The sequence below is a fragment of the Portunus trituberculatus genome, chromosome 33 (assembly GCF_017591435.1).
Source record: "Portunus trituberculatus isolate SZX2019 chromosome 33, ASM1759143v1, whole genome shotgun sequence".
Taxonomy (NCBI): Eukaryota; Metazoa; Arthropoda; class Malacostraca; order Decapoda; family Portunidae; genus Portunus; species Portunus trituberculatus.
In genome coordinates this window covers 2887364-2900368 of record NC_059287.1, presented here as the reverse complement: position 1 = coordinate 2900368, position 13005 = coordinate 2887364, and the positions used below count along the sequence as shown (strand labels likewise).

The 13005-nt window shown below is 41.1% G+C and overlaps 1 protein-coding gene across 4 annotated transcripts in view; it reads right to left on the bottom strand.

Annotated features, from left to right (window-relative positions):
- The window catches only part of LOC123512248 (collagen alpha-1(III) chain-like), a 72201-nt gene extending 61955 nt beyond the window's left edge, over positions 1-10246 (bottom strand). For 2 of the 4 annotated variants that reach the window (XM_045268514.1, XM_045268517.1), the window contains exons 1-2: positions 10041-10244; positions 1742-1962 (exon numbers count right to left, since the gene is read on the bottom strand). In XM_045268514.1, the coding sequence (XP_045124449.1) occupies positions 1742-1911 (170 nt within the window). In that variant the 5' untranslated portion in view covers positions 1912-1962; positions 10041-10244. Of the gene's footprint in view, positions 1-1741; positions 1963-10040 lie in introns of all 4 variants that reach the window. The other 2 variants (XM_045268518.1, XM_045268512.1) reach the window with 2 other exon arrangements.
- Positions 10247-13005: the final 2759 nt, after the last annotated feature.

The following is a 13005-nucleotide window of genomic DNA, read 5'->3' as shown; positions in this document are numbered from 1 at the left end:
AATTTTCCTTAAACATCGACAAACGACAAAAAAAAGCCGAAATCTCCTAAACTCTAATAAAAGACAAGAAAAAGCCGAATCCTCCAAAGCAATAACAAGACAAAAACGCTATAAAGAACAAGCATAGCCATTAGAACACCGCGTCAGATAGCAAGGAAGAGCGTCCATTTATTCCCCGCACCAGCACGAGCTCGTAGACTGTTCCGACACGTCCTTTCTGTGTTCCTACGCCGCCCAGACACTTGCCAGCGAGCTCTTAGACAGTGTCGCGCGGCCCAGGACCATCAATAACACCGGCCAGGGCTTGTGCGTCTGGTCTCCGTCTCGCCAAAGGGAAGTGTCGGGCAGCGGCGTCTGGCTGGGCTGATGGCCGGCCGGGGCGTTGTGTTCAGGACTACGTGATGGCGCCAAATGTTCCCTTTCGTCAAGATGATGTTGATTTGCCTCGGTTTGGTTTGGTTTGGTTTGGTTTGCGTAGGATTGGTGTGGTGTGGTGCGGTGTGGCGTGGTGTGGTAGGACAAGTTTGGTCTGGTTAGGCTAGGTAAGATGTGGTACAGAGAAATTAAGTTAGGTAATGTTTGGTGCGGTGTTGTGTGGTAAGGTAAGATAAATTTGGTTAAGATAGGTAAGGTTTGCTGTGGTGTGGTGTGGTGTAAGGATAAGATTGGTTTGGTTTGGTTTGGTGAGGTGTGGTACAGTGAGATTAGGTTAGATAAGGTCTGGTGCGGTTCGGCGCGGTGTGGTAGGACAAGTTTGGTTTGCTTTGGGTAGGCAAGGCGAGGCTGGGTTTACTGGGGTTGGCTCAAGTTAGGTAAGATGAAGCTCGTCTAATGGAAGTCAGTGCTGGAATGTCTATTGGTACGTCAAGCTAACTTAATCTCTCCTTACCTAACCTTACCACTTCATCTTGTATAACCTTCCATAACCTTACCGTGTGAACTTCATATAACCAATCTTTTGTCTTGTATAACCTTACCTAACCTTATCGTGTGAGCTTAAATAATATTCCCATAACCTTAACCATATGAAGCTAACCTCACCTTACCAAACCTCACCTCACCTCACCTCACCTCACCTCACCACTTCACCTAAGCTCATATCACGTCACCTAGATTCAGCTTACATGATCTAACTTTATATATTTAACCATACACCCACCTAACCTTGCCTTACTGAACCTAACCTAACCAAATCCAGTCAAAGCCATACGAACTGAACGTAACCTAACCTAAACCAGGGCACGTGACAGAAAGTTTGATGCTAAAAGTTCGCGCGTAGAATTATAAAGACGTATCAAGTGAGCTCTGTAGATTTGTTTCGCGATGCCCTCTCCCCACTCTCTCTCTCTCTCTCTCTCTCTCTCTCTCTCTCTCTCTCTCTCTCTCTCTCTCTCTCTGGGGGGCGTGAAGTGGGCGGCAGTTAAGTGTTCGGAGGGTAGGCGTCTGATGAAGGTGTTGAGAGGCTAGACTGAACTATATGAGCTGTCTGATCGATTGAAGGAACACCAGACGGTCTCATTTCAGTGTCGTGTTTGATTCTGCAGGCGAGACTGATGGATGGCTGTGTGTGTGGGGTGTGTGAGTGGGTGGGTGTGTGGGTGTGAGTGTGTACTGCGTTTGCATTTAGTTTGACACGAGTCTGCGGATGGTTAGATGATAAGAGAACCACGAGACAACACACACACACACACACACACACACACACACACACACACACACACACACACACACAAATACTCACCCCTTCAGCTTCTTCTTGAATGCCTCGACTCTCGTGCAACTTTCAATCCGCGCTCTTCTTCGTTGTCCTCTTCTGCGTCCTCTCTCCCTCGCCTCCCTTTGCGTCTCTGCCCCCAGCACCACCACCATCACCACCACCAGCACTACCACCACCCATCTTGCAGCCAACATAGCGGTGGCAGCGGCGGGGTGAGCAGTACAGTGTTGCAGTGAGGGAAGGGTCTGTTAGGGCACCAATGCAAACATGTCATCAAGATTAGACTCGAAGTAAAGTTTGGAGTGAGTGTTGAGATTAGTCAAGTCGAGCTAATTCGTCTGTGTTTGTAAATATAGATAGGAGGGAGTGGCCGGAGTGACGCGCAGGGGGAAATGTTTCATAGTAGTGTTCGTGTTGACTTTTTCAAGCGTTGTATAAGGGCATCTGTCTAAACACACACACACACACACACACACACACACACACACACACACACACACACACACACACACACACACACACACACACACACACACACACACACACACACACACACACACACTCTCTCTCTCTCTCTCTCTCTCTCTCTCTCTCTCTCTCTCTCTCTCTCTCTCTCTCTCTCTCTCTCTCTCTCTCTCTCTCTCTCTCTCTCTCACACACACACACTCACACACACACACACACACACACACACACACACACACACACACACACACACACACACACACACACACACACACACACACACACACACACACACACATTCCACAGCATCATCTTTTTTTCTGCCCACCAAGACTTATGTAAAATTCCTTTTCAATTCATAATGAACATAATGAAATCTGCCGTGTATTGAGAAAGAAAAGATATATTCATGAAAATACACAGAATCGTACACCTCAAAAATCAAATGAATAAATTAACCAAAAAAATAAGTTCGGTTTTTTTTTAATTAGGGAATACAATGATCTTAGTAAAAAATATATAATAGATTAATTAATACAGATAAACACGATAGAAAGTTAGTGTATAGATAAATATTAGTAAGAAAAATCCACATAGACAATTTAGACCTACTAGCTGTCTCGTTAGTGAACAAATAAATATTAATACGATAATTTATACACGTAAGTGAATGACTAAACATGGAAGCAAGTTAGTGAATAGATAAATCTCCATATGAAAACCTATATAGATTAAGAAATAGATGTCAGGAAGTTAGTTAACCAAATAGACATAATACTAGAAAAAAAAAACGTACATAAATGAATAAAAACGTTCGCCAGCTAGTTAGAGAATAGATAAATTTCCTTATAAAAACATATGGATTAAGAAACACACACAAGGAAGTTAGTTACCAAATAGACGTAATACTAGAAAAAAAAAACATACATAAATGAATAAACACGTTCGCCAGCTAGTTAGGAAATGGATACGAGTAACCAGAAAGACGAACAAAAAATATATACACTGTTTGAGGTAATAAAGACTCACTCATCACTAACATAATATCCTTAGACGATAAAAACACCAGATAACGCCCACAACACGATAAAGAGAGAAGGATGTGGGCTAAGCAAAACACAAACGCTCATACTTCATGATATAGCCATTCATCAGACTCATGTACTCTGCAGATGATAATACGACAACTTATAAGACTCCTCACCACAAAGCCACTCCGAGGAAGGTCTTACGAGATGTTCCTAAAGAGAGAGAGAAGAGGGAGTGTTGAGATTATAGAGGAAAAGGAAGAGAAAGTGTGCTAATGAAGGGGAGGAGGAGAGAAAACGTCTGGGTGTGAGGAACAGGACTGAAAGACAAGGAAATGAGATGATAAGAGACAGAGAGAGAGAGAGAGAGAGAGAGAGAGAGAGAGAGAGAGTGAGCCGTAATTCAAAACATTAAAGAAAAAGAAAAGTAATATAGACAAAACTAATGAGCGTATATAGATAAAATTAGAATGAAAAGATGAAATCCTCACTATTAGAGAGAGAGAGAGAGAGAGAGAGAGAGAGAGAGAGAGAGAGAGATTTACATTGAGCAGTGTGGCATTAGAAGCTTTGCACTATACAGACAAGGAAAGGAGCCATTACTCAGCGATAAACCACGAAGTAAAGGCAGTGTTTTCGTGTCCATTCCTTGTCCACTCATCTTGCATTCACCTCACGCACGCCACACGCTGCTGCTCCTAACACACAACCCATTACCATACCAATAAACAATAACACACCGGCCATAAACATAAACAGCCATAGATTATAACCCTCTCTCTCTCTCTCTCTCTCTCTCTCTCTCTCTCTCTCTCTCTCTCTCTCTCTCTCTCTCTCTCTCTCTCTCTCTCTCTCTCTCTCTCTCTCTCTCTCTCTCTCTCTCTCTCTCTCTCTCTCGTCATGCAAAATCAAATGGCTATAAATATTTTCAGTGTTGCGTTGTTGTTTGAAGTACCGGCGCTCCCTCGTAGTGTTTTGTCCTTCCCTCCAGCTTAGGGCATCTCAAGGCATTCCCCAGCACGCGGCATGCCCAACTAAAGGCGCCGAGTTCCTAAGCACATGCCCCGTCTGTGAGTCCAATAAGGAACTGAAGAGATTGCTGGCACCCTCCCTCCCGCCTACACACACATACAGGCACGCTCACTCACACGCACGCACACATGCACGCACGCATCCACATCTACCCCATCCCGTCCGCCCACTCAGCTTTCCTCTCGTATGATTTCATTTTGTTCTCTCTTTGTGAGTGTGAAGTTCTTGTCTTTGTGTAGTGTTGTTGGTCTTTGGTGGGGTGTGGCGTGGTGTGGTGTGGCATTGTGTTCCATTGTCATTATGTATTATTGTTGTAACAAATACTTGAACAACAACAACGATATCAACAACAGCAGCAGCAGCAGCCACAACAACAAAACAACAATAACAATAACAACAAAAACAACAATAACAATAACAACAATAACAATAACAATAACAACCACTACTACTACTACTACTACTACTACTACTACTACTACTACTACTACTACTACTACTACTACTACTACTACTACTACTACTACTACTACTACTACTACTACTACTACTACTACCATTACTACTACCACTACCACTACAGCTACCACCACCAAATGGGATAGGAGAGATTAAGTAAAACAAGATTAAACGTTAGGTTAAGTTAGATAAGGTGACGAAAGGGAAGATAACCCAACCTAACCTAACCTAACTTACCCCAGCTTGAGTGTTGTTCGTTCTCTTACTCCCCGTTTTTGCAATACCACAAACCAGACTTACGATAGATGGTGTAGCTGACCACAAACAACCATACAAGGGCCAAAAGGTATGCTGCTGGGTGTGTTTATTTTCTTTGTATTCCTTTGTTTGTCATCACTTTTCTTTTTTTTTTTTTTTTTTTTTTTTTAGGGATAATCTTCGTCTTTATTTACGTTCGTCAGTCTACAATGAAGCACGAGGGAAGGACAAACAGCAGCAGACGTGTTGGCTCTGACGTGGCTCTGTGTATGGTAATCTAAGTGTACATTAAAGGGAAAGCAATTCATCTCTGCTAGTTTTAAGTGAGAGCAGACCATTTCATATTTTCTCCAAGCTACAGACCTTTCACCATTAGAACTGCACCCGTTGAAGTGAAGTCCTTATTCATAAACGCTTTGCCTTCTCACCACGACTGTTTTCCAAGGCCACAGAGTTGATTAGCGGGGTTTTCAATAGTGTTTTTCCAGCTAATAATGTAGCAATCTTGTCACGCTCCTCCTAGAACGGTAAAAATAACTTAAAAGCTTCGTGTAAACTCAAATACAGGCTTTTTTGAATAGTGGAAATGAAGCTCAAAATGTTCGAGAATACAAGCCTAAGAAACACAAAGGTGGAGCGAATAGCACATGGGGTCTTGTTTGAACACTTTTTTTTTTTTTTTTATAATTATGCATCCACCCCTTTGTATTGTGCACCACGTTGAAATTCCTCTTCTTGACTCACTTAACTAGCTATCTGAGGCAGCGAGATGAGCAGAGGGATGAGTGTGCGAGTGTTTCCAGATGAGTCAATAAACTAACTGAGGCTGCAAGGAGATCACCACAAATGAATATTACCATGTGAGTCAGCTATCCAATTAACTCACTGTATAAACCACCTAACTACTTCACGATCTAAGAGGAGTTGGGAGGAAATGAGCAGAGATGAACATTTGAACATTAATTTATGAAACGATAGATAACTTATTACTTGAAGCTGGAAGGTGAGCAGATATGAAAATTTAACCCCTTCAGTACCATGACGCATTTCCATATTCATTCTGGTTACAAATTGGTGGTTTTATACAGCTTCAGAAACATATGTGGGGATTAAAATAGCGAAGACTGTGCCCATTAGTCTTCTGACCTCCATAGATCCTTCCTAATGTAAATGAAATAGTCAAACCGCACCCAAAACTCAAGGTAAAATGCATCGCAGTACTGAACAGTTTAAGGACTAACATATGAAACCACAGACTAACTAACAAATTAACAGACTAGACAGCTAAGTGGTCATCTCAAGACACAACCAACGAAACAACCAACTAACAAACTAAAACTCACAAGCAAACTACCCAACCACTTCACAAACTAACTAATTAACAACCTATCTAAACAAACGCCTCACAAACCAACTAACGTACTGAAACCGGGGAAATAAAGGATAAAGAGAAGGCAGAGCATTTGAACACTGCCGTAGGAGTCAACAAACTAACTCACTGACTGGAGCTGGGAAGATAATGATGTTAGAGGGAGAGGGAGAGGGGGTAATGCCAGCCTGCCCCCAGATGAGTCACTGTTTGTTCTTCAGAATGCCTGGTTAAGGAAGTGTGAGTTTCTTTACTCTTATCAGACGGCATAACACCACCAAGGAATGCTCCTCTCACATTGCTAGGTATTATGGGAATGTTCTGAGCTGTGTTTGCGTTAGGTTACGGTAAAATAAGTTTGGTTTGGGTTGTATTTGGGTTAAGTTAAGTTTTTATGAAGTTTGGCTAAGTTTTGGTGCCTTGTTTCGTGTTCTTTAGTGAAAATTCCCGTTTTTTTATTGTGTTTTCATGGTTCTAGTAACAATTTAAGGTTTGTGGGTATTTATTTATACTTTTTCGTGGTTTTGTTTCGGTTAGATAAGTTCGGTTCGGTTCCGTTGCTGTTTCGTATACTTCTGGAACCTTTTAGTGTAGGTTGATGTGGTTTTTGAATAGCGCTGTCATGATACTGAGGGTGGACTAACAAAGCTGCTGCGCCATTGAAGAGAAAGAAAAACACACATCAGAACCCAGTTAAGCATTTATGTTAGATTGTTTATGTGGCTTCTGAAAATAATCCCGATAAGAGAACACAGCTTTAAAGAAAACGAGTTGCGCTTATCTTGCTTGGTTGCCATTCGTGGAAGCTACTGTGTCTTTGTTTTTAATCGTATTTTTTATTAATCTGCATAGTGGTAGCTTAACATGGATCTTGCACCAGTGACTAGGAAAAATATGAAAGCCTGACATTTTTTTTTTCATTTGTTTTAATTAATAGCCCTAAAATGTTGGAGTTTCATCTAAACTATCTTTAACCCCTTGAGTACCATGACGCGTTTCCATATTCATTCTGCTTACTATCTTGTGGCTTTATACAGCTTCAGATACTTATGTTTGGAATTAAAGTAGTGAAGAGTGTGGCCTTTAATCTTCTGACCTCCATGGACCCTTCCTAATGTCAATAAAATGGTCTAATCGTACACAAATCTTGAGGTAAAAATGTGTCCCAGGGGTTAACAGACCCAGAAAGTTATTGACGCGTTTCACTGTTTGATTTGCTGCAGTCTGACGAAAAATAAAATAAAAGAAAAATAACAATTGAGGGAAGGAGGTTAAAGGGAAGACTGAGTGAAAGGATGGATGGAATTCTAGTAGCCCTAAATATGTAGGAGTCTCACCTTTTTTTTACCTTTAGCAGGCTCAGAAAGTTATTAGCGCTTAGAAAAGAAAAGAAAACAATTGAGTAAAGGAGACTGAAGGTAAAATTGAGTGAAATGGATGGATGGAATTACAGTAGCCCTTAAAATGTACGAGTCTCAATTTGGTTACTTTTAGCAGGCTCAGAAAATTATTAGCGCTTGGAAAAGAAAAAGAAAACAATTGAGTAAAGGAGATTAAGGGTAAGATTGTGTGAATTGAATGGGTAGAATTACGGTAGCCCTAAAAATGTACGAGTCTCATCTTGATTACTTTTAGCAAACACAGGAAGTTATTGGCTCTTGGAAAAGAAAAGAAAAAAAAAAAACAGTTGAAGGAATGAGACTAAGAGGAAAATCGAGTTAAATGGATGTGTGAAATTACGGTAAAACTGCAACGGATTGGAGTCACGAGGGAAGAAAGGAGAGAAACAAGTGATGTAGACTCGTACACGGCGCCAGCTTCTGACTCTTAAGAAAAACGAGAAAGGAAAAGAGTGAAAATTATTGAAGCCTTGAGTTGTGTTTTCCTGGCTCTAGTGACAGTTTATTTTCGCACCATCAGCGGAGATTAAATCGTGGAAACCCCACTAATCATCTCTGTACTCTCTGAAAATAGTCATGAGAGAAGCCCTAAGTGTTTCAGAATTGGAGTGCGAGTGTTTATCAATACAAGGCAATACCGTTTATCACTGAGAAGTGTGTGCAAGTGTCCAAACAAGACGCTGTGTGTTATTAAGTAACATCGTGTGTGTTACTTTCTCACACATATTGGCCACGTTTTAATTCCTTCAGTTCTGTGACGCATTTTTTCCTTGAGTTGTGGGGTATGATTAGACGATTTTATTGACGTTAGGATGGGTCTGTGGAGGTCGTAAGATTAATGGCCAGAGTCTTCACTATTTTAATCCTCCCACAAGTTTCCGAAGCTGTATAAAGACGCCATATAGTAAGCAGAATGAATACGGAAACGTGTCATGGTACTTAAAGGCTTAACAGCGCAATTACACGATAAAAGGTCCGCTGCTTAGACAAGATATGAAATGGTCTGCTTTCTTTTAACTCCCTTGGTCTAAAGTGCCCTTAGATTACCACACACAAAGATCCCTGGATAAATTAAAGGTCCATATTCTGAAACTCGTATACGGGAGGAGACTGGTAAAAGTATGCAAAAACAACAATGTACTAATTAATATTTAATGGACGAATTGGTGATGACATGGGGACTGGGAACTATACTACTGCCCACAATACAAAACAATACGCCTCATCTTCACTTATTCAAAATGCTCTTGCTGAAATCAATTGAGTTTTTAAGGGTGGCTTTATGGTTCTTATGATAGATTAACAAGATTTATATATCATTAGCTGGATAAACCCTCCTGAGAACCCAGCTCGTCATTTACGTAGCCTTTCAGTTGTGGTGAGAGAACAAGGCTTTTCAGAATAGGACGTGGATTTTTCATTATGTTTAGTTTGCTATGAGAAGGGCGTCCTTTATCATGGAATTAATCTTGGTAACTAGTGTGGGAGTGTGGTGACGAAACTGCAATAAGTAAGATGAATATAATGACGAGATGTCTTAATGGATATTGTTAGAATAAGATACTACTACTACTACTACTACTACTACTGCTACTACTACTACTACTACTACTGCTGCTGTTACTACCATCACTACTACCACTGCTGCTGCTACCACCACCACCACCACTACTACCACTACCACTACCACTACCACTGCTACTACTGCCACCACTGCTACTACCACTGCTGCCACTACTACTGCTACCACTACTGCACTACCACTGCACTGCACCACCACCACCACCACCACCACTACCACCACCACTACTGCTGCACCACCACTGCTACCACCACTGCTGCACCACTGCCACTGCCACTGCTGCCACCACTGCCACTGCCACCACCACCACCACTGCACCACCACTACCTACTACTACTACTACTACTACTACTACTACTACTACTACTACTACTACTACTACTACCACCACACACACACACACACACACACACACACACACACACACACACACACACACACACGTTTTCCCGCTCAAAATTAACCATGACTGCTTCATTTTCCTCAATCTGGGCGGCATTTCCACCCACACAGTGACACCGCCGCATTTTTCCCCTCGTTGCGCTCCGCCCTGTTGGTTAGCGGTGGCGTGGTTCAGGTTAGGGTTTGTTTAGGTTAGTAAGTCACTGCAATCTAAACAAAATCTACCATTATGCAGTTTCCTGGCGTGTCTGTCTATCTGTTTGGTCTCCCGTGTATAATGCTAAATATTTCAACTTTCTACTAAAGATACGTCAGAATTTACACTTACCGAAGAGTTTTAGTAAGGAGAGCACAAGTATCTTCACTGTCTTCGGCGTAAGAGTGGCGTGTGTTGGTGGACAGCGACACAAACACACACACCTCGCCTTGCCTCGCCTCGCCTTGCCTTGCCTCGCCACCTCCCGCCTTGCCCTCGCCTCCTGCAGTCCTCCCGCCACCCAGGACTCAAGGGGACTGACTCACTCACCCTCCACGCTCACCAACAACTTGCTTGAGAATTGAGCAACCTGCCAACCCGCCTTCCTTCTGTTGTCCTGAATATTTAAGATGTGTTTGCATGCCTTCTTGGAGCGCCTCCCTTGCCCCTCTCCACCGCCTCAGCTTCTTGCGCTAAAGTATTCATGCTTTTGTGGTTGGTTAACACGTTACTTCCCCTTAGCTTCTTCAGCACTGAGACGCATTTTTCCCTTGAGTTTTGGATATGATTAGACAATTTTACGTACATTAGAAAGGGTTTATAGAGGTCAGAAGATTAATGGCTAGTCTTAACTATTTTGATCACCCACATAAGTTTCTGAAGCTGTATAAAATCACTAACTTCTTCAGTACTAGGATGCATTTTTTACCGTGAGTTTTGGGTAGGATTCGACGATCTTATTGACATTAGGAAGGCTCTATAGGGATCAGAAGATTAATAGCCAAAGTCTTAACTATTTTAACCCCCCATATAACTTTCTGAAGCTGTACAAAATCACCAAATAGTAAGCAAAATGAATATGGAAACGAAGGGATTAACACTGATCAACGACATTTTTCTTTGATAAAACATAACTTTTGAAACTTTTTATTGCATACACTCTTGAATAGTTTTATAAGGGAAAATAGATTTGTTGTATCTTTTCTCTCGTCTCCACGATTCTTACAGGGCTATGATGGCTTTGAAATGCGATCATAACAGTAAGAAGGTTCAATCTAGAGTGGATGCCGTTCCCTATTGTGCTTATAATTCGTTGTTTAGTTTCGCTAGTTGTCTGTTACGTGTGTTTGTCATCAGGCGTCCAGTAAGCACCGCTCTGGCCAGTCTTTACCGTGTTAGGAATTGGCTTCAGGTTTGGCTTTCATGAACTTTTAACTTTCTGGAGAGCAACAACACAGGTTTTTTTTTTTTTTTTTTGTGTGTGTGTGTGTGTGTGTGTGTGTGTGTGTGTGTGTGTGTGTGTGTGTGTGTGTGTGTGTGTGTGTGTGTGTGTGTGCATCCGTCCGTCCGTCCTTGGTCAGTCTCTACCAGTAAGGAAAAGAGGAAAAAAAATAGTTTCATCCTTGTTTCAGAAGATTGTTGTCTGGACTAGTGATCGTCAACTTGGCTACTTGATTTTATTCTTTCCAAAGGGTGCTTGAAAAATAATGGGTAGCTACATGGATCAGGACTACATGACACGGCTGGTGTATGCTTTAACCTCTCGAGTACCATGACGCGTTTCCATATTCATTCTGCTTACTATTTGATGATTTTATACAGCTTCAGAAACTTGTTAGATTAAAATAGTGAAGACTCTGGCAAGTAATCTTCTGACCTCCATACGTAGACCCTTCCTAATGTCAATAAAATGGTCTAATCGTTCACAAAACTCAAGGAAAAATGTGTCTCAATACTGAAAGGGTTAATCTCTTTAGCACCATGATGCGTTTCCATATTCATTCTGCTTACTATTTGGGGATTTTATACAGCTTCAGAAACTTAGTGGGGGATTAAAATAGTGAAGACTGTGGCCATTAATCTTCTGATCTCCATAGACTCTTCCTAATGTCAATAAAACGGTCTAATCTTACACAAATCTCAAGGGAAAAATGTGTCCTAGTACTGAAGGGGTGAAGAATGCATAGTACGAAAAGTTGTCTTAAGAAACAAAGTAAGAAATTAATTCAAATCGAGATCAGAATATTGCAAATTAACTTATCACAATTAATATATCACAGTTCAATCCAATTTGCGCTTGACATGTTTTTAGATGTTGCGTTTTATTCTATTATACTCGTACATAAATTTGTCTAATATCTTGAAGGTATCTATGTAACTCTTTATATAATTGTATCTATGTAATTGTCTAATCTCGTCAGGGTATCTATGTAATTGCTATCATTATAAGGCTAGCTACTTTTTTTTCTCTCTCTCTCGCTATTCACCAGTAGTAGTGGTGGTGGTGGTGGTGGTGGTGGTAGCAGTAATAGTGATAATTATAGTAGTGGTAGTAGTAGTGGTGGTGGTACTAGTAGTAGTAGTAGTAGTAGTGGTGGTGGTGGTGGTGGTGATCGTAGTAGTAGTAGTAGTAGTAGTATTGGTGATCGTAGTGGTGGTGGTAGTAGTAGTAGTAGTAGTAGTAGTAGTAGTAGTAGTAGTAGTAGTAGTAGTAGTTGTAGTAGTAGTAAAATAAGAATCCTGAATTGGGAGCCTTGGAATTTCCGCCCCACAAGTCAATTAGTAGAGCTTATCATAGTCTTCTTGGAACCAAAAAATCTGCAGGTGTTTGTTCTTCTTTGAGTTCCTTTAACACAATGCAAGATACCTGTAACGAAGGAAGACAATCGTTTGGTAATACTCCTTCCTCATTTCATTTTCTTCCTGTCTTCCGATCCTTTCTTTCTCCTTTCTCTATTTTTCTCTTTCTTTCCTTTCTTCCTTCTCAATTTTCTTCCTGTCTTCCAACCTTTTCTTTCTTTTAATTTTTCTTTCTCCTTCCTTTCTATCTTGCAACTTTACTTCTTTCTTTCCTCCTTCCCTTCTTTATTTCCTCCTTCCCTTCTTTATTTCCTCTTTCCTTCTTTATTTCCTCCTTCCTCTCTTTCTTTCATTTTCCTCTTTTTATCTTACCTTTTTTCTCTCTCCTCCTTTTCTTCTTTCTTTCCTCCTTCCTTTCTTTTTTCTTTCATCTTCCCTTCTTTCTTCATTTTCCCTTCTTTCACCTTCCCTTCTTTCTCTCCTCCTCTTCCATTCTTCCATTATTCCTTTCCTCCAT